The sequence below is a fragment of the Mobula hypostoma genome, chromosome 12 (assembly GCF_963921235.1).
Source record: "Mobula hypostoma chromosome 12, sMobHyp1.1, whole genome shotgun sequence".
Classification (NCBI taxonomy): domain Eukaryota; kingdom Metazoa; phylum Chordata; class Chondrichthyes; order Myliobatiformes; family Myliobatidae; genus Mobula; species Mobula hypostoma.
In genome coordinates, this window is record NC_086108.1 from 113,663,021 (window position 1) to 113,684,824 (window position 21,804).

Genomic DNA, 21,804 nt, shown 5'->3' on the forward strand with positions numbered 1-21,804 from the left:
AGTCTGTGCGTATATTTATAGCAGATGTTGATCGTTTCCTGATTGGTTAGTGCATCAAAGGATATGGCAAGAAGACAGGTGTATGGGATTGGGCGGATTCTAAGATCAGCCATGGTAGAATGGCCTAATTCTGCTCCGAATTCTTAGGGACTCTGGAGAGGTGCTATTGGCAGCCTCTGTCCCAGAAGGGGGATGGGCTGAAGTAAGAAAGATACTAAATGGGCAAGAGGAGCTTAAGTCAAATCAACCATCATCACATTGTAGATTCAAGAGGCCAAAGTACCGTACCCTAGCAGAGCTGGTGAGAAGCTATTCAGCTTTCTCTTGTCCTGAGTATTTGCTGTCCAGCAGCAGAACTTACCATAGTTTTTTTCCTCGGTGCAGCCTTTAGCAAGGACATATGTGTAAATGATTTTATTGTAGTTTCCTGTGCTGCTTCGGTTGTGCTGAACCTCAAAATGGTTGTTTTCCACATTGGGATACAGGGCATCCAGCTGACAAATCTCCAGGAAGTGAGTGGCAAACAGTGTGAAGGCCTGAGTGGAAACAAAGCAAACACTTCATTCAAAGATAAGTGAAAAGTGGAGACAGAAACACGAGGGAATGCAGATGCTGTGATCTGCAGCAACAAACAATCTGCTGGAGGAACTTCACACAAAATTCTGGAGGAACTCAGCAGCTCGGGCAGCATCTAAGGAGGGGAAGTCTGATGCTCGGACCAAGAGCCTTCATTAGATCTTGTGAAGAGTCTTGGCCAGAATCATCACCTTCTTATCCCTCTCCATTGATGCTACCTGACCTAAGTTCCTCCCACATATTGTGTGCTGCTCAAGATTTTCAGAATCTGCAGAACCTCTTGTGTTTATGCTTGAAGGAACTCAGCAGATCGAGCATCTACTGAAGGAACTCAGGGTTTAGGGTTAAAACACTGCATCTACCCTTTCTTCACACAGATGCTGCAGGTTGTGCCGAGTTCCTCCAGCATATTTCCTGTTGATATGAAGGGGCATAATGTTAAGGTGGTTGCAGGAAAGAATAGGGGTGATGTCAGAGGTAGTTTATTTTACACAGAGAGTGGAACATGCTGCCAGAAGTGGTAACGGAGGCAGATTCATTTAAGAGACTGTTAGATAGAAAAATAGAGGGTGATGTGTGAAGGAAGAGTTAGATTGATAGTTGAGTGGCACAACACCTGTACTGTCCACCATCAACGCTGCCCTCACCCACATCTCTTCCATTTCGCACACATCTGTCCTCATCCCATCCACTGCCACAGCAGGGATAGGGTTCCTCTTGTCCTTACCTACCACTCCACTAGCCTTTGTATTCAGCACATAATTCTCCGTAACTTCTGCCATTTCCAACAGATTCCACTACCAAGCACATCCATCCCTACCCCTATCCCCCACCCCCACATTCTGCTTTCCACAGGGATCGTTCCCTATGTGACTCCATTGTACACTCATCGCTCCTGGTAATTATTTTTGCAAGCAGAACAAGTGTGCCTACATCTTCTCCCTCACTACCATTCAGGGCTCTAAACACTTTACCTGTGAGTATGTTGGGGTAATCTAATGTATCCGGTGTTCCCATTGTGGCCTTCTGTATATTGGTGAGACCTGACATAGATTGAGAGACCACTTCACTGAGGACCTACGCTGTCCATCAGAAAAAGCGGTATTTCCCAGTAGCCAACCATTTCAATTCTACTTTCCATTCCCATTACGATATGTCAGTTCATGGCCTCCTCTACTGCCAGGATGAAGCCACACTCAGGCTGAAGGAGCTACACCTCATATTCCGTCTGGATAGCATCCAACCTGATGACATGAACATCGATTTCTCAAATTTCTAGTAATTGCACCCCCCCCATTCCTATTTCACCTTTTTCCTTACCTGTCCATCACCCTCCTGGTGCATCTCCTCCCTCTTTTTTTTCCATGGTCTTCTACCCTCTCCTATGGTTTCCCCCTGCTCCAGCCCAATCAACTTCCCAGCTCTTTACTTCACCCCCTACCCCACTTTCCTGGTTTCACTTATTTACCTATCACCTTGTAGTGCTTCTTCGTCTCCCTCCCCACCTTCTTATTTTGACTTTTCATATTTTTTCCAGTCCCAATGAAGGGTCTCGGCTGAAATGTCGACTGTTTACTCCTTTCCGTAGAATCTGCCTGGCCTGCTGAGTTTCTCCACCATTTTGTGTGTGTGAGCTCTACTGTACTTTGGTGTTTTATATTCTATGTTTGTTGCAGGAGATGGAGATACATGGTTTTCTGTCCTTGTTTGGTCATGCTAGCTGTTATCTGGTCTACTGCTGCTCGAGTTTTCCAGGTGAAAATTCAAGATAGTTTAATGTCATTTCTGTGAGAAGAGTGTAAAGGAGAATGAAATATTTGTTACTCCAGATCCGATGAAGTACAAAAAAAAACCCCAAAACGATAAAGAACACCATAATAAAAATACACAATAAATATAAATACATCAGAGAGCTTATATATAATACACAGATTGATTGTATGTTTATAAAGTGATGCTAGGTTGTACAAAAGGTGACAGATAGGAAATAATAAAGGATTGATGGAGTTAGTGGGTGGAGGTATTCAGCCTTACTGCTTGGGGAAAGTTAACTGTTTTTGAGTCTGGTGATCCTGGCGTGGGTGCTATGTAACCTCCTCCCTGATGGGAGTGGACCAAACAGTCCATGAACAAGGTGCATGTGATCCTTCATGATGTTACGGGCCCTTTTCTGGCATTTTTCGCTTCACATCCTTGATGATGGGTAGGCTGGTGCTGGTGCCGGTGCCGGTGATGCATTGGGCAGTTTTGACTACTAGTTGAAGGGCCTTCCCATCCGCCACAGTGCAGTTTCTGTACCATGCAGTGATGCAACATGTTAGGATGCTCTTTACTGCACATCTGTAGAATGACATGAGTGTAGATATGCATAGTACAGCTCTCTTCAGCCTCCTCAGAAAGTAGAGACATTGGTGAGCTTTCCTAGCAAGTTTCCCTACTTCCAGAAAGCTGTGGGTTACTGTTGTGTTCTATGACTCTACGTCTCTCGAAAGAAGCGACCAGTCTAGTAGCTCGTCTATACTGGAGTTCTGTGAGGTTCTGAAGGAATCCTATTTCAACCTTCTCTTGTTATTTTAATCTCTATTTTGTCATAATCAAATTGGAACTGTTACCAATTCTCCTTTAAAAAAAAGGACAATGCATCCACAGCAATTTCACTGTCGCAATGCAAGTTATTTGACAATGCACATTTTCAAAATTTCCATGTCTTCTGCATTTATTTGGCCTTTTATCACATCTCTGGAAACGCCCAAAGTATTTCATACAGAGTGAATTACTCCAGAAGTCTCTAATTGGTAGTATATAAAGCTGTGATTACAGTGAGTGGTAAATACCTGAGGCAGATAGGCAAATAACAGAAATATTTTAATGAGAAGCTAGGCTAAGTGGTGGGGGGGGGGGGGTGCGTAGAAGGAATAGAGAATTTGCCGAAAGAGTGAGATAAAAAAAAAAGATTCAAATGTGACAGAAACATCGACACAGACCACTTGGGCTGATTGGCTCATCACATCAAGTGATGGCTAAACAAGACTACATGCAAGTTAGACACAGGAGCAGAATAAGGCCATTCAGCCCATCAAGTCTGCTCCACCATTCCATCATGACTGATTTATTATCTCTCTCAAGCCCATTGTCCTGCCTTCTCCTTGTAACCTTTAATGCCCTCACTGATCAAGAATCTATCAACCTCTGCTTGAAATATACCCATTGATATACGTCAGTGGATAAACATTAATTTTTTATTGAGTTAAAATAAAGGGCCAGATCAGAGAGCACTGGAATAGCAAAGTCCAGAGGGTTTCAGCAATAGGCTAACAAGGGCACAATCAGAGGCACACAGTATTAGCAAGGAGATGGGGCTTCTCGAGTACTACAGAAGCACTTTCTGCACATAGACTTCAGCAATCTAAAATAGCTGTTTCTCAGGGGACAATTAGAGATGGACATCTTTGTAGCCATGCCCACATCACACATGACTAAAACCTTCATAGGCCGTAGGGTTTCCAATAATTTATAGCCCATTTGAGGTAAAGAGGAATACCAGATAGAGTGGATGTGCAGAGGATGATTTCAATAATGGGGGAATCCAGAACCAGAGGGCACAGACTCTAAATAAAAGGACATCCCTTTAGAACAGAGATCAAATCAAATTCGTTTAATTATCATTCAACCGTACATGAATACAGCCAAATGAAATAGTGTTCCTTTGGGGCCAAGGTGCAAAACATATGCAGCACATTCAAGCTAGCAAGCACACATACAGTAATGCAAAAAATAAAATTATATATATACACACACACACAGAATTGAAAATACACGTGGACTAAGATTTTAACTGTCCTGTGCTATCACCAGTGTGATCATCAGTTGATCTGCCACCTGTCTTCAGGAGTTTTGGCCCGCTTATGATCAAGACTCCCTCGAGGTGGTGGGCCAGCAGTGCTAAAAGCACCATCTCCCACGGGTGAGCTTAAAAACTCAGCATCTGCTTCTATCAGAGTTGTTGGTCACTTCCATCCAACAGATAGTCTACTCTTTAGGTGACTATGCAACTACTGAAGGGTTTGCAGGATATGTATACACTGTCTGACTATCTGCCCCTCTGGACATACTTGGTCCACACCCATACTGATCCTTTCTCTGCTGCCTCAGCTACAGCCCTGCTGGTTGACTTGATCTCTCTTCCAGTGAAGCCAAGGTCACGCAGCCACTTCTGGATAGTGAACACAATAAGCCCACGGCAGCTGAGTTCAAATGGATAGCATGAGACCTTCCACCCTCTGTCTCTGCACTCTGATCTTAATTCTGCATACTTGGTTAACTTGCACTCATGGGCTTCATCGATGTTGTCTTCCCAGGGGACTGTGAGTTCACCAATAACCACTTCTCTACTGGTGTCAGATACACACACACACACACACACACACACACACACACACACATAGATGAGGAGGAATCAGTGATCGAGTTGATAGCCAGAGACATTCCCCCACTACCACCAAGGAAGAAATAGCTAATATGAGAGGGCATACGTTTAAGGTGTTTGAAGGAAAATATAGGTGTGGGGCATCAGAGATCGGTTTCTTACACAGCCACTGACAGCTGTAGAGGCTATTGGGTATATTTAAAACAGAAATTCATACGTTATGAATAGTAAGAGTGACAGCAAGAGAACAGGGTTCAGGGAAATATATCAGCCATGATCAAATGGCAGTGCAGACTTGATGGATTGAACAGCCTAATTCTGATCCTATGGCTTATGGAGATTTAATGTGCAAGGAAATGGCTAAGGCAGGTCAGAGTGTGTATTCGATATTCCACGCCCTCTTTCCATCTCACCATACCCATTCTATTCATATAGAATCATCAGTCTTATTGTGGTCAAGGTCGAATTTGAAAATGTCTTTTTCAGGTCAGTAAAATATTGGCTTATTGCATAAAACATTTAAATGTCCAAAGTCTTCACCTTGAAATTGAGCAGAAATTCACAGACTGCATGGCAAATACCAATTCCTTCTTCTGTACTGGTTCCTCTTCCCAGTTCATCAATGATTATCAAAGATTTATCAGAAACATTGTGCATTATGTATGTTATCTGTAAGAAATTAATACACAAGGAATCTGTAAATGATCACCAAATATAAACAATTCTTATTACTTGACAGAATTCTAAACTATTTATAAATGTGGACTCAAATTTTACAAAATATCTCAGCAAGGTAATGTTGTAGCTCTATTAAACCCTGGTTGGACAATATTTGAAATATTGTGTTCAGTTCTGGTTGCCTCATTATAGGAAGGACACGGAAGCTTTGGAGAGGATGCAGAAGAAAGTTATCAGGATGCTGTCTGGATTAGAGGATAGGTTGAGTGAGCTAGGGCTTGTCTCTCTGGAGTATAGGAGATTGAGGGGTGACTTAACAGAGGTGTACAAAATGATAAGAGGAATAGATCAAGGTGACAGCCAGAGACATTCTGTCATGGTCCCTTCTGGCAATCCCCCACCATGCCATTTACCTCAGGAATTTGGCCTCAATAACCCTATTTAAATCCTAATCATTCCCAGGTTCCACTAACTACACACACCTGCTTCCCATCAGAAACTGCAAGATAAAGACTCTGTGACCACAACAAGGAGTTGCCAGTTCGTTGGTTGACTCTTGTATGAGTAATCTCATTCCATGGTTCTTAGGACTAGTAGTTCTAAGTCTAGCATCGTTCCTGAATTCTCTACTAAAACCAAGACTTCCGCTAAAGACTCTCTCTGGACACCAATTCCATGCTTGCTATGACCATAACGCCTCCCGACTCGTCCTCCGCGCCTGTGTTCAGCACTTGGGTTTGTACCACCGCCACGTCCTTGCAGCAGGTTCCCCCACCACCACCAAGTAAAAAATAGCTAATATGAGAGGGCATATGTTTAAGGTGTTCGAAGGAAAATATAGCAGTGGGATATCAGAAGTAGGTTTCTTACACAGAGATAGGTGGGTGCGCGGCTGTGTGAAATCAGGTTTGCGGCTTTGGTGAGTAGGGACAGAAGAGACGCACCATCGGTAAGTAGGTCAACTACTTACTTACAAGACAGACACTAAACAGTCAGTGAACCCTTCAAGCTAATCTTGGTTATAAATACTTATCTAAACTGAATAACTGAAGTGGCAAAACAAAATAGATACTGAACATACAAACAGCGGCAAGTACTCGTCTAAAGTGTGTGCCGGGCCCTCTTTACTGCAGCACACCCCTCTGTTTATCATTTCCACGGCCCCCCCACAGCGATGCATCGACCGAGAAAGAGGCCGTATGTTTACCACACACCAGGTTTAAACTCTACCGGCACCATGATGCCATCAGCTAGTGGGAGAGACTGCAGTGCTCACTGCACCAGCCAATCCTCACCACCTACGGGGGAAGTGACTTTCAATTAAAGGGTAATTTAGATATTTACTGGAACATGCCAGGGGTGGTGGTAGAGGCAGATACATTAGAGACTCAGATAGGAACATAGATGAAAGAAACAATGGAGGGCTATGTAAGAGGGAAGGGTAAATTGATTTTAAGAATAGATTAAAAGGACGGCACATTATCATGGACTGAAGTGTCTTTACTGTGCTGTAATGTTCGAAGTTTATGTTCTTATTGTAGGAATAAGAATGAAGGTTTATCAACAATCTTATTAACTTAATGAAGACCTTTGACAGAAAATAAATCAGCCATGTCCAAATGGCAGAGCAAACTTGATGAGCTGAATGGCCCAATTCTGTTCCCGTTTTATGGTTTTTATAGTTATGCTTCAATCAAACAATCTTTCTCCACTCTTTATCTCTCCTTATCATCAAAACCTTCAGTTCTGTTTCCCACATGTTTTTATCTCAAATTTCCTCCATCTGGATTAGTTCATATTGAGAGGGACTCTTCACAAAATATCAATTTCCCATATTCCATACCCATGACATTTTACTCCAAATAAATCAAATAGATTAAATGAGCTTCTGTTTAGTGGAAGTAATCATATTGTTTCAAAGATCTTTTTGGCTAGAAGAAAGAAAATGTACATAATGCTGTAAAGTATTTCCTTCCTGGGCAACTCAAAACAGTATATAGTCTCTATAATATTTCTCAAGTCCAAGCACTATTTGTAAAAATGCAGCAGTTTACTCAAAACAATGAGGTCCCAGATTACATGATAGTGACCATGGTACTGGTTACTGGCCCTTCAGCCCAGTGAGTCCAGAGTTCAAAGTTCATATTACATTTATTATCAAAGTATGCATACCATCTACAAATTTGAGATCCATCTTCTTGCAAACAGACAAGAAACAAACACAATATAACCCATGAAAACCCCACACACAGGGACTGTCAAATGTCCAACGTGCAAACAAGAACAAGTCATGCAAATAATAAAAAATAAACAAATAATTGACGGGACATGAAACCACTCTCCACCCCCAACCCGGTGCATAAACAATCCATTGCACAATTCCCACTAATTCCACATTATTCTTCCCACGTTCCCATCAATTCAGTAGATTCTAACCCTCACCCACACAGTAGGGGTATTGCAAAATTGCCAGTTAATCTGTTCTCTTTGTAAAGCGGAAGGAAACCAGAGCACATAAATTCAAGTTCAAGTTTATTATTGTTCAACCACACACATGTATACAGATAAACACCACAATGCATATATATATCATATACAGCACAAATAATATCACCGGCATATGTCGTGGAATTTAATTTTACTACAGCAGTGCAATGAAGTACATGATAAATAAATATGGAGAAAAAATTGAATGACAGTCAGTATATATGTCTAACAAATAGTTAAGCTAAAATAAATACTGCAAAGAGAAAGTAGTGAGGTGGTGTCCAAGGGTTCAATGTCCATTTAGGAATCAGATGGCAGAGGGGAAGAAACTGTTCCTGAATCGCTGAGTGTTGCCTTCAGGCTTCTGTACCTCCTTCCCAACAGTAACAATGAGAAACAGGCATGTCCTGGATGGTGGACATCCTTAATAATGGACACTGCCTTCCTAGGACATCGCTCCCTGAAGATGGCTTGGATACTACCAAAGCTAGTATCCATGATGGAGCTGACTAATCTTACAAGTTTCTGCAATATCAACAGATTTTACTTAATAACCAGCATGATTAACCTACTAACCAGTAAGACTTTGAATTGTAAGAGGAAACCCGAGCACCCAGAGGAAAAGCATGTGGTCACATGGGTCACTGGCTATGTAAAAGTGTTATGCTAACTACTATATTACCATACATAGTTTTTCACAAATTCAATTTTCACAAAGTCTTTATTTTCCTGTAAATGCCTGCAACAACATAAGTTGTTTGTGGATTGAAAGTTCCACCATTCCTCCAATGAAAAGGAAGAGATCTAGCAGAAAACCTGCATCCTCTGACTCAAAGAGTAATTGGTTGATAGAGAGAGTGCAGAAGGCTCAGCAACCTACTAGCATCCTTGGCATGCGGTTCACTACAATCGCAGCGACATACCTCTAACATTGTATCTGTCCTTCTACAGTACATCATGACTATTAGCCTCGATTATAAAGTAAAATGCAAGCACAGTCAAAATTAATCTCAGGGTAGTATATGGTGACATATGCATACCTTAGTACAGTAATAAGTTTACTTCGAACTTTAGGCATTCTAACATTTCTACAATAAATGTTAAATGTCATCTTCAAAATATTCTGATATTCTATTATCTTTTTTAAAAAACTGCACCTCTTTCATCTCTTTCATGAAAGTTGATGAGTTGGTTTCAATGTCATCATCTACACCTATCCTGGTGAAGATCTGGTCAGCTATTCGGAATGAAGCGTATTCAGCAGGAACAAAGGAACCTAGTGGAGAATTAACAGGAATCTTTATCAACATATCAAATTCCTCAGAACACAAATAAATAAATTTTTAAAGACAAAACATGGTGCAGCACAGCAAGAGGCCCTTCAGCCTGCTATGTCTGTGCAATACACAATACCAAAAGACGCACCGGACCTTTGAGCTTTAATGATGTTTATTGCAATGCCTTTCGCTTTTATTTTAACTGCATGGAAAGAAGGTTATTTGTATTTAGGCTGCAAGTGAGTCCCCCTCCTGCTCACCTTCATCTCAACTGCTCTGTTTCTTTCTCCCTTTGTACAGTAGGTTAGTTAATTGACCAGCAATCCAGTGGCCTGGATTAAAATTCCAGAGACCTTTCAAATTCCACCATTCCAATGATGTCCAGACCCTCTCTCCCCAAAGAAAAATAAAGTCTCCAACTTTCCCTGAAATACATCAACTCTATCTGCCTCAATTACTCCCTTCAGTAGTGAGTTTCATACTTCTACTGCCCTTTGGTAACAAGTCATAGACTGATCAAGTTGTACAGTCGGAGTGGGGAAGTAGGCCCTTCAGCAAAACTTGGTCGTGCTAACCAAAATGTTTATCTGAGGTAGTCATATTTGCCTGCAACTGGCCCATATCCTTCTAAATATTTTCTATCCTATCTTTTAGACATTGTACTTGTACCTGCTTCACTTCCTCATAGTTTCCATATCCCAGCAGCCTCTGAGTAAAAGAGATGCCCATCAAATCCCTTTTAAATTGTTCCCCTTTTATCTTAAAGCTATGGTTTTAGATTCTTACTCCAAGATAAAGATTGTGACCAACCACATTATTCATGTCCCTCAAGATTTTATAAACCTCTAAAAGGTCATCCCTCAGTTTCCTACACTCCAAAGGTAAAAAAAAAGGTCCAGCCTATCAAGCCTCTCCTTCTAAGTCAATCACTCCAATACTAGTCTGGTTCATAGAAAATAGCACAGTACTGGCCTTTCAGCACACAATGTTGTGCCAAACCTTTAAGCTTTTAATCTTTACAAAGATAGACTGAGGGTAAGGTAGTATTGAGGAAGCCAGAAGTCTGCAGAGGACTTATACAGATCAGGAGAATGGGCAAAGAAGTGTCAGATGAAATACAGTGTAGGAAGGTACATGATCATGCATTTGGTAGAAAGAATAAAGGCATAAACTATTTACTAAATGCAGAGAAAATTCAAAAGTCAGAGTTGGAAAGGGCCATGGGAGTTCTAGTGCAGGATTCCCTAAAAGGTTAACTTGTAGGTTGAACTGGTGCTAAGGAAGGCAAAATGCAATGCGAATTCCTGCAACAAATGTTGGTTTTGCTACCAGAAGTGATTAAACCTAGACCTGCAAATATTAGAAAATCCACAGATGGTGGAAATCAAAGTAGTACACACAAAATGCTGGAGGAACTCAGAAAGCCAGGCAGCATCTATGGAATAAAGTAAACAGTCAATGTTTCAAGCCGAAAGCCTTCATTTTGCTGCTGTTCACACTGCTGATGCATGACTCAGTTCAAACCATGTCATCAAATTTGCAGAAGAGACAATGATTGGACTCATCAGTAACGATGCATCAGAGTACAGCCGCTTGTGGACTGGTGTGAAAAGGACAAGAGCAGAGAAATGATTGTGGTTTTTAGGAAGGTTATGATGAACCATCCCCCTCTGCCAATACATGGCTCCTCCATAGAGACAGTTAAGTGCACCAAGCTCTTGGGAGTTCACATCACGGATGACCTGACCTGGTCCCTCAATATCACCTCCCTGAACAAGGCAGCACAGCAGCGCCTCCACTTCCTAAGGAGATGAGGCAAGTAAGGCTCACCCACCATTCCCTAACTGAATTTTACTGGAACACCATTGAGAGCATCCTGACAAGTTGTACATCCATCTGGTATGGGAGAAGCCAAGCATTGGACCCAAATTCCATACAAAGGACTGCAAAAAAGGCTGAGAGGATCACAGGGGTCTCCTACCACCTATTGGAGACATTTATCAGGAGTGCTATGTACACAGGAGCCTTAGTTTTATCAAGAATCCCACTCTTACATCCAGCACCCTCTTTGATTTTCTACCATAAGACAGGAGACTCCAATGTATAAAGAACATTCAGGATGGGAAACAGTTTCTTCCCGCAGGCCATGAGGCTTCTGAACTTCCTGCCATTAATTTGTTCCATACCCTACAATGTTTAATTTATGCTCTTTACTTTGTTTATTTATGTGTAATTCAGTTATAGATTTTATTCTTACTTTCTGAAGTTATTGTGTTATATTTGTTTTATATGTACCACTGTGCTTTACACCCTGGTCTAGAGAAATGCTGTCTTGTTTGACAGTACACATGTATATACTTAAATGACAACAAACTTGACTTGAAATGAATCTCAGAGTACTATATGGTGACATATAGGTACTTCAAAATTTAAGAGTCAAGATTGTTTAATGTCATTTCTTATACACAGGTGTAAAGGACAGCAAAATATTTGTTACTCCAGATCTGATGCAACACAAAAAATTAAAAAAAGACACAATGACAATTTTTTAAAACTCCATAAACAAACAAGAGGACCACAAATGACTGCTTCGCCTGCTGCATTCTGTGCGTCACGCTTATCTGGTACCTCTATTTCAGTCGCTTCATAACTGCAGGATTCTCTTTTCACCACCTGCAATGGACCTGTCCAACACTTTATCCTCCTTCGGATCTACACTTTTAATTGCTGGTTCTTTGTTTTTATCACATCCAGCAAGGATTGGAAGATTGCCAGTCTACAGGCTACAGAACCTGCTGTCCTAACACCACCAGCCACACATGTCCCCAGGACGCAATCCCTGCTCCGACCTCAACGGTTCTAACAATGCTAAGCAGGTTCAGAACCCAGACTCTCCCACCATCAATGCAGGTTCCAAAGACCTGGGACACCTTCAGTGTGCCTACTGCTCAACTTCCAACTCCAACTACAGCCTGGACCTTCACCAATAGCACCTGCTGGCCGGCACTTTACCAGCTGATGCTGGAACCTCAGTCTCTCCTTCCCCTACCACTACTAGACAATCCCGCTTCTCAGGTCCCACCGCTAGCTCTTGGATCCGCAGAGACACATCTTCCTTCTCACCCCACTTTCCATGAACATCCCAACCCTACCCTCTCCTCTGACACTACCAACCTCTTCCCCCTCTGACTCTGATCACAGCTCTCATCCGTGCTGATCTTCACAATTCCCACTGACCTTCCCCTTTCTGAGGCAGAACATTCTGTCCTCAGGAAGGGCCTCACCTTTATCCCCCTGCACCCACTCCGCCGCCTCCGTCTCTGTGCCTACTTCTTTGGCAAGGACTCTACAGCCCACACTGATAACCCCTTCTACAGTCTTCAACCCTCCTCCTTTTCAAGGCCCCGCTCCGCCTGCTGTGGATCTTTTCATCGCTAACAGCTGACGATACATCAACTATCTCGACTTTACAATTCCTCTCTCCAATTCTTAACCTCACCATCAAACTCACAGATTAAGGGGGTGCTGTCGTAGTCTGGCTGTCTGACCTCTACTGTGCTGAGGCCAGGCAACAACTCTCAGACACCTCCTCTTACTTATTCCTTGAACAGGATCACACGAAGGAGCACCAGGCCATTGTCACCGCATCATCACTGACATTATTAAGTCTGGAGATATCCCATCCACTGTCACCAACCTCATAGTTCTCCCATCTGTACCTTCAGTTTCTAACTCCTACCCAAGATTGATAATGGTATGGGTCTCAGCTATGTCTTTTCATGCGGCTATGTGGAACAGTCTATGTTCCAAGCCTACACTGATATGACTCCCCAACTTTTACTATGCAACATTGACGACTGCTTTGGTGCTGCTTCCTGCACCATGCCGAGCTCGTCCACTTCATCAACTTTCTCTTCAATTTCCACCCTGCCCTCAAATTTACCTGGTCCATTTCCGACAACTCCCTCCACTTTCTCAATTTCTCTGTATCTATCTCTGAAGACAATTTATCTGCTGATATTTTTTTATAAACCCACTGATTCTCATAGTTACCTGGACTATACCGCTTCTCACCTTGTCATTTGTCAAAATGCCATGCCCTTTTCTCAATTCCTCTGTCTCTGCTACATCTGCTCTCAGGATGAGACTTTTCATTCCAGAACTAATGAGATGTCTTCCTTCTTCAAAAGGGGCTTTCCTTCCTCCACCATCAATGCTGCCCTCACCCGCATTTCTTCCATTTCGTGTACATGTGGCCTCATCCCATCCACCCACGCACCAGAGATAGAGGTCCTCTTGTCCTCACCTACCACTCCACCAGCCTGTGCGTCCATCACATAAGTCTCCACAACTTCTGCCATCTCCAGCAGGGTCCCACCACCAAGCAGATCTTCCCCCCCCCACCCCAAAAAAAACTTTCTGCTTCCACAGGGATCACTCCTTATGCGACTTCCTCCCCACTGATCTCCCTCCTAGCACTTATCCTTGCAAGCGAAGCAAGTGCCACTCCTGTCCCTACACCTCCTCACTCACTACCATTCAGGGCCCAAACAGTCCTTCCAAATGAGGTGATACTTCACCTTTATTCATCTACTGCATCCAGTGCTCCCAGTGTGGCCTCCTGTATATCGGTGAGACCCGATGCAGATTGGGAGACCATTTCACCAGGCACCTACACTCTGTCCGCCAGAAGAAGTAAGATCTCCCAATGGCCACCGATTTCAATTCTACCTGAGATTCCCATTCCGACATATCAGCCCAAGACCTCCTCTACTATCACGATGAGGCCACACTCAGGTTAGAGGAGCAACACTTTATGTTCTGCCAGGGTAGCCTCAAACCTGATGGAATGCACATCAATTTCTTGAACTTCCAGTAATTGTACTCACCGCACCTGCCCATAACCTCCCTCTGGTGTTCCTCCCCCTTCCCTTTCTCCCATGGCCTTCTGTCCGATCAGACTTCCCCTTCTCTAGCCCTTTAGCTCTTTCACCAATTGACTTCCCAGCACTTTACTTCACCCACCCCTCCCAGTTTCACCCATCACTTACTACCTTTTACTCTTCGTCCCCTCCCCTTATCTTCTTACTCTGACTTCTCACCTCTCTTTCCAGTCCTGATGAAGGGTTTCAGCCTGAAAAGTCACCCGTTCACTCTTTTCCATAGATGCTACCTGGCCTGTGGAGTTCCTCCAACATATTGTGTGTGTTATATAAATACATAAAGTAGCTTATATACATAGATTGATCGTACATGCATAAAGTACATAAGGTGACTGACATAATAAAAATGGTGGAGTTAGTGTATGGAGGTGTTGATCAGCCTTACTGCTTGGGGGGGGGGAGTAACTGTTTGAGTCTAATGGTCTTGGTGTGGATGGTACGTAGCCTCTTCCCTGAAGGGTAAGTAAATAAATTAACATTGGATTTTGAACTTTGAACTTTAGGACAGTCCAGCAGCTATTGAGAATGAATGATCAGACCAGCATCATGGTAATTCCAAGCCAACATGGGGCCTTAATGACTGTGTGCAGTGTTGATATTAGCAGTGAGAGAGAACATAGGCTAACACTGGAACTACACTGAGGAATCAAAGCAGCACTGACTGCCACATCCAGATAACATTGAAGTAGTGCACTCAGGGATCATCACTCTGACATCAGGGCTGCGCTGAGATAAAGTACAGAAGGAGATCATATAGTCAAGAGAGTGCCCTTGACTGACATCAGGTTAAATGCATTAGTCAAATGGAAGGGCTTTGGCCATACGTTTCTTTCACTGTCACCCAGATTGTTACCCACTCAGGGAAACAGGTCCCCTCTATTTTTTCTCCTCCCATCCAAAATTTATAGACTCAGACATGTTTTCAAACTTCTCTGTTTGAAACTTATGTTAGCACAATCAATAATGTTTCAGACCAGACAATAACTTCCCAAATAACTTCTACATCTTTTGTTGTGCAGTCACACCCTTCCTATAGCATGGTGATCAGAAGTGCCCACAGTACTCCAGTTGTGGCCTCAATAAATATACCCAGAAGCTTGAAAAATCAACCACCGTCATTCCCAGCCAAACATTAGGCCAACCACCATCACACCCAGTCCAACATTACCCTAAGCACCATCAATGCCATGTGAACATTAACCCAACACCACTCCCATGCCACTCCACACTCGCAGAACACTCCTGTTGCACCTGTGTGGTATTCAAGTACCTCCTATGCATCCTGCCAATTTCACTCCAGTTGTTTTCTACTCACCAATCTGGGCAATAATTTGGCAAAGAGCAATCTGTTTCAGGTAGGTAGATTTTCCACTCATGTTTGGCCCTGTGACGATGATGAAGTTGTTTTCTTCAGAGATGTAGGTGTTGTTTGAAACAGGTTTCTCCATTGATATCTTTTCAAGAATCGGATGGCGCCCTTGCTTTATAGCCACGGTGTCAGTGAACTCTGGACGAACTGGACGAAACAAACACCAATTAGTTAAAATCCGGTCAGATTCTCCCATTTCAATGTGCTCAAAGCTATGGTGCATGTTCAATGGCAACATCCTGAAAGACAAAAGGATGCTGAAAACCTGAAATTAAAACAGAAAATACTGGAACACTCAGCAGCTCAGTTACCAGCCTCAATGGTTTCCACGAAGATAAGCAGAAAAGATCAGGTTTGATGAGAGAGCAGAAAACTGAACAGAGGGGAAACTGAGGAAAGCGAGGAAAGCAGTCAGCAAGAGGTAGGATTAGATGACAGTGTTAGGGAGTGTGACCCAATCTTTGACAGTGCAAAAGGCAGGACTTACAACATAATGTGCATGAGTCGAAGTCAGAAAAGTCATGACAGATTCATTATCAAAATATATATATATATATTACCATATACTATCTTAAGATACATTCTCTTGCAGAGATTTACAGGAAAAAGAAATAAAATTTAGGAAAAACTATCCATAACAAAGACTGAAACTACCAATCTGTAAAAGATGATAATTTGTACAAATTAAAACAAAATAATACGAAGATGATGAATTTGTAGAATCCTTGAAAATGAGTCCGTAGATTGTAGAATCAGTTCACAGTTCAGGTGAGTGAAGTTATCCACGCCAGTTCAGGGAAATAAAACAAATAACCTAGCAGGGGCTCTTTAATTTAATGAAAGGTTAAAAAAAACTAGGTAATGATAGAGATCTAGAAGATTATAAGGCTAGCAGGAAGGAGTTTAAGAATGAAATTAGGAGAACCAGAAGGGGCCATGAGAAGGCCTTGGCAGACAGGATTAAGGAAAACCCCAAGGCATTCTACAAATATGTGAATAGCAAGAGGATGAGACATGAGAGAATAGGATCAATCAAGTGTGACAGTGGAAAAGTGTGTATGGAACCGGAGGAGATGGCAGAGGTACTTAATGAATACTTTGCTTCAGTATTTACTACGGAAAAGAATTTTGACGATTGTACAGATGATTTGCAGCAGACTGAGAAGCTTGAGTATGAACATATTAAGGAAGAGGAAGTGCTGGAGCTCTTGGAAAGCATTTAGTTGGATAAGTCACTGGGCCTGGATGGGATGTACCCTAGGCTACTGTGGGAAGCGAGGGAGGAGATTGCTGAGCCCCTGACAATGATCTTTGCATCATCAACGAGGACGGGAGAGGTTCTGGAGGTGTGGAGGATTGCGGATGTTGCTGCCTTATTCAAGAAAAGGAGTAGGGATAGCACAGGAAATTATAGGCCAGTGAATCTTACTTCACTGGTTGATAAGTTGTTGGAGAAGATCCTGAGAGGCAGGATTTATGAACATTTGGAGAAGCATAATATGATTAGGAATAGTCAGCATGGCTTTGTCAAAGGCAGGTCATGCCTTACAAGCCTGATTGAATTTTTTCAAGATGTGACTAAACACATTGATGAAGGTAGAGCCATAGATGTAGTGTATATGGATTTCAGCAAGGCATTTGATAAGGTATCCCATACAAGACTTATTGAGAAAGTAAGGAGGCATGGGATCCAAGGGGACATTGCTTTGTGGATCCAGAACTAGCTTGCCCACAGAAGGCAAAGAGTGGTTGTAGACGGGTCATATTCTACATGGAGGTCTGTGACCAGTGATGTGCCTCATGGATCTGATCTGGGACCCCGACTCTTTATGATTTTTATAAATGACCTGGATGAGGAAGTGGAGGGATGGATTAGTAAATTTGCTGATGACACAAAGGTTGGGGGTGTTGTGGATAGTGTGGAAGGCTGTCAGAGGTTACAGCGGGCATTGACAGGATGCAAAACTGGGCTGAGAAGTGGCAGATGGAGTTCACTCCAGATAAATGTGAATTGGTTCATTTCAGAAGATCAAATTTGAAGACAGAATATAGCATTAATGGCAAGACTCTTGGCCGTGTGGAGGATCAGAGGAATCTTGGGGTCCTAGTCCATAGGACACTCAAAGCTGCTATGCAGGTTGACTCTGTGGTTAAGAAGACATACAGAGCATTAGCCTTCATCGATCGTGGTATTGAGTTTAAGAGCTGAGAGGTAATGTTGCAGCTATATAGGACCCTGGTCAGACCCCACTTGGAGTACTGTGCTCAATTCTGGTCACCTCACTACAGGAAGGATGTGGAAACCATAGAAAGGGTGCAGAGGAGACTTACGAGGATGTTGCCTGGATTGGGGAGCATGCCTTATGAGAATAGGTTGAGTGAACTTGGCCTTTTCTCTTTGGAGCGACGGAGGATAAGAGGTGACCTGATAGAGGTGTACAAGATAATGAGAGGCATTGATCATGTGGATAGTCAGGGGCTTTTTCCCAGGGCTGAAATGGCTGGCATGACAGGGCATAGTTTTAAGGTGCTTGGACGTAGGTACAGAGGAGATGTCGGGGTAAGTTTTTTTTAACACAGAGAGTGATGAGTGCATGGAATGGGTTGCTAGCGGTGGTGGTGGAGGAGGAAACGATGGGATCTTTTAAGAGACTCCTGGATGGATACGTGGAGCTTAGAAAAATAGAGGGCTATGGGTAAGCCTAAGTAGTTCTAAGGTAAGGACAGGTTCGACACAGCTTTGTGGGCCGAAGGGCCTGTATTGTGCTGTAGGTTTTCTATGCTTCTAACTGCTGCATTCTTGTGTCTTAGTTCACTCTCATGAACATCAAATCCCATTTGTCATAAATATCTGTTGTTAAATCAAAAACAGACAACACATTGATATCATGTAGTACAGAAAAGTTGTCATGGGAACACACAACAATTAGTGTGATTTTTTAAAATGTTATTTATTTAATTTAGAGATACAGCACAGAAAAGCCCTTTCAGCCTAGAGTGCTGCACTACCCAACAGCCTAATTATTTCACCCCACCTGAAATAAACACCAATTTACAAAAGCAATTCATTTACTAAACAGCACATCATGTGGGAGAAAACTGGAGCACCTGGGGATATCCATGCATTCACAGGGAGGACACACCGAGACTCCTTACAGACTGCATGGAAATTGAACTCCGAACCCCGAAGCCCTGAACTAAAAGTTAGTTAACTAAAATAGATAACGCTAACTGCTAGCTACTGTGGTGCCCATTAACATAGTCCTAGTCATACCTCATTAATCCCAGGGGAAATTGGGTTTCGTTACAGTTGCTCCATAAATAATAAATAGTAATAGAACCATAAATAGTTAAATAGTAATATGTAAATTATGCCAGTAAATTATGAAGTAAGTCCAGGACCAGCCTGTTGGCTCAGGGTGTCTGACCCTCCAAGGGAGGAGTTGTAACGTTTGATGGCCGCAGGCAGGAATGACTTCCTATGACGCTCAGTGTTGCATCTCGGTGGAATGAGTCTCTGGCTGAATGTACTCCTGTGCCCACCCAGTACATTATGTAGTGGATGGGAGACATTGACCAAGATGGCATGCAACTTAGACAGCATCCTCTTTTCAGACACCACCGTGAGAGAGTCCAGTTCCATCCCCACAACATCACTGGCCTTACGAATGAGTTTGTTGATTCTGTTGGTGTCTGCCACCCTCAGCCTGCTGCCCCAGCACACAACAGCAAACATGATAGCACTGGCCACCACAGACTCATAGAACATCCTCAGCATCGTCCGGCAGATGTTAAAAGACCTCAGTCTCCCCAGGAAATAGAGACAGCTCTGACCCTTCTTGTAGACAGCCTCAGTGTTCTTTGATCCAGTCCAGTTTATTGTCAATTCGTATTCCCAGGTATTTGTAATCCTCCACCATGTCCACACTGACCCCCTGGATGGAAACAGGGGTCACCGATACCTTAGCTCTCCTCAGGTCTACCACCAGCTCCTTAGTCTTTTTCACATTAAGCTGCAGATAATTCTGCTCACACCATGTGACAAAGTTTCCTACCGTAAGCGGAATTGCTAGAGGATGAACAGGATTTCTGTTGGAAATGGGTAAAAACACTTCGGAAAATGTTAAAAATTCCTGTTATAGGATATATACGCGCCAAAAGCAGGTGTAACTTCTTTTCTTATTGAGTTTGTAGGTGAAAGAACTTCTGTCCATTTGGGAGAAAAATAGGAATAAGTTGCTGGAGAATGACATTTCCTAATAACATCTCTGTAAAGACTATCAATACATTCCATATTAATTATTGTAATGAGAGCTGACATTCAGATACATATTCTCTGAGTGAGCTCAATACATTTGGCTCAGTTCACGCATGCTCTTTCTACATTAGCTGTCTTTCCACCCTACCGCTTCTCAGTATTTATCCCACTTCTTTCTGAAAGCTCCTGATGTATGTTTCCTCCCACGGATGCTACTCAACCCAGTGAATTCCTACTGCATATTGTTTGTTGCTCCAGATTCCACCATCTGCAGTCTCTTGTGTCTGTTCTGGATGCCAGTGTGGGTTGTGAGGAGAATGCAAAGGCTTCAGTGATACAGGCAAGCTAATGGGCAGATACAAGGCAGATGGAACATAACATGGAAATATGTGAACATCTAATTTGGCAGAAAATACAAGAATATTGGAATATTTTATGGTAGTTAGAAACTAAAAGACTGTTGCATGGAAAAATCTGGCCATTCTTGTATACAGTTCACAGAAAGTTAACATAAATGTACAGCAAACAATCAGGAACACAAATGGTGGACATAATTAAAACACCTTGACTTTAGTGACATCTTGAATAACAAACCAGAGGCTTTTAGTTTTGACCATGTATGTGACAATGGTAAGTGGCATCATCTTTTAGTTGTTTCCTAACTGCATCCTGGCCTTTGGCACGGTAGGTTTTATCTGGTGTATATTTCAAGAAAATGGCAATCTTGTCTATATTAAACTATATCAATTAGATTATTGCATAAATTCTTAGTTGGTCATTCAGATTTGAAGTATCTATGGATAAACTTTCTCCACAATGCTGCATGCATCTGAACTTGTGCCACAGTCTAAACTATAAAAATCAGTCACTGATGGGACTAATGTCAATATCTAATTCCACTGTAAAGCTTTCCAAAGTCTACTTTGTTAAACTCTACATTTGTTAACCTATGCTTGGATTGGCTTTATCAACATCATTTATCAAATGCGCAGTATCTTCACCAATTAAGGACATATTATGTTGGTTGCATCACTCTTGATGTTAATATTTTCTTCTTTATTCTGAAATTTGCCTAATTCAGCATATTATGTCTGACATCAATTTCAACTTGTATTTCTTTGTGTTCTTCTTTCATTCAGTAGCCTCAATGCCTTTACTTTTAATTCTTGAATTTTCTTTTGTTACCTTGGTTAGTGATGACTTTCCTCTATCATTTCACAATCAGAATCAGGTTTAATATCACTGTCATATATTGTGAAATTTTTTGTCTACTACAATGCCTAAATAATACAGAGAAAACATAAATTAATTTTATATATGTTAAATTAATTAAATAAGTAACGCAAAAATAGAAATAAAAAAAGTGGTGAGATAGTGTTCATGGGGTCAGTGTCCATTCAGAAATCAGTAGCGTCCACTGCTCTACTCTATGCCCATGACTGTGTGGCTAGGCATAGCTCAAATACCATCTATAAATTTGCTGACGATACAACCATTGTTGATAGAATCTGAGGTGGTGACGAGAGGGCGTATCTGAGGTGGTGATGAGATATGCCAACTATTGGAGTGGTGTCGCAGCAATAACCTTACACTCAATGTCAGTAAGACAAAAGAGCTGATTGTGGACTTCAGGAAGGGTAAGACGAAGGAACACATACCAATCCTCACAGAGGGATCAGAAGTGGAGAGAGCGAGCATTTTCAAGTTCCTCGATGTCAAGATCTCTGAGGACCTAACCTGGTCCCAAGATATCAGTGCAGTTATAAAGAAGGCAAGACAGTGACTATACT

The 21,804-nt window shown here is 42.2% G+C and overlaps 1 protein-coding gene across 1 annotated transcript in view; it reads right to left on the reverse strand.

Annotated features, from left to right (window-relative positions):
• The window catches only part of msh4 (mutS homolog 4), a 256,979-nt gene that overhangs the window by 17,136 nt on the left and 218,039 nt on the right, over positions 1-21,804 (reverse strand). The window contains exons 15-18 of the mRNA XM_063063470.1: positions 15,703-15,903; positions 9,325-9,443; positions 5,543-5,671; positions 362-536 (exon numbers count right to left, since the gene is read on the reverse strand). Of these exons, the coding sequence (XP_062919540.1) occupies positions 362-536; positions 5,543-5,671; positions 9,325-9,443; positions 15,703-15,903 (624 nt within the window). The remainder of the gene's footprint in view (positions 1-361; positions 537-5,542; positions 5,672-9,324; positions 9,444-15,702; positions 15,904-21,804) is intronic.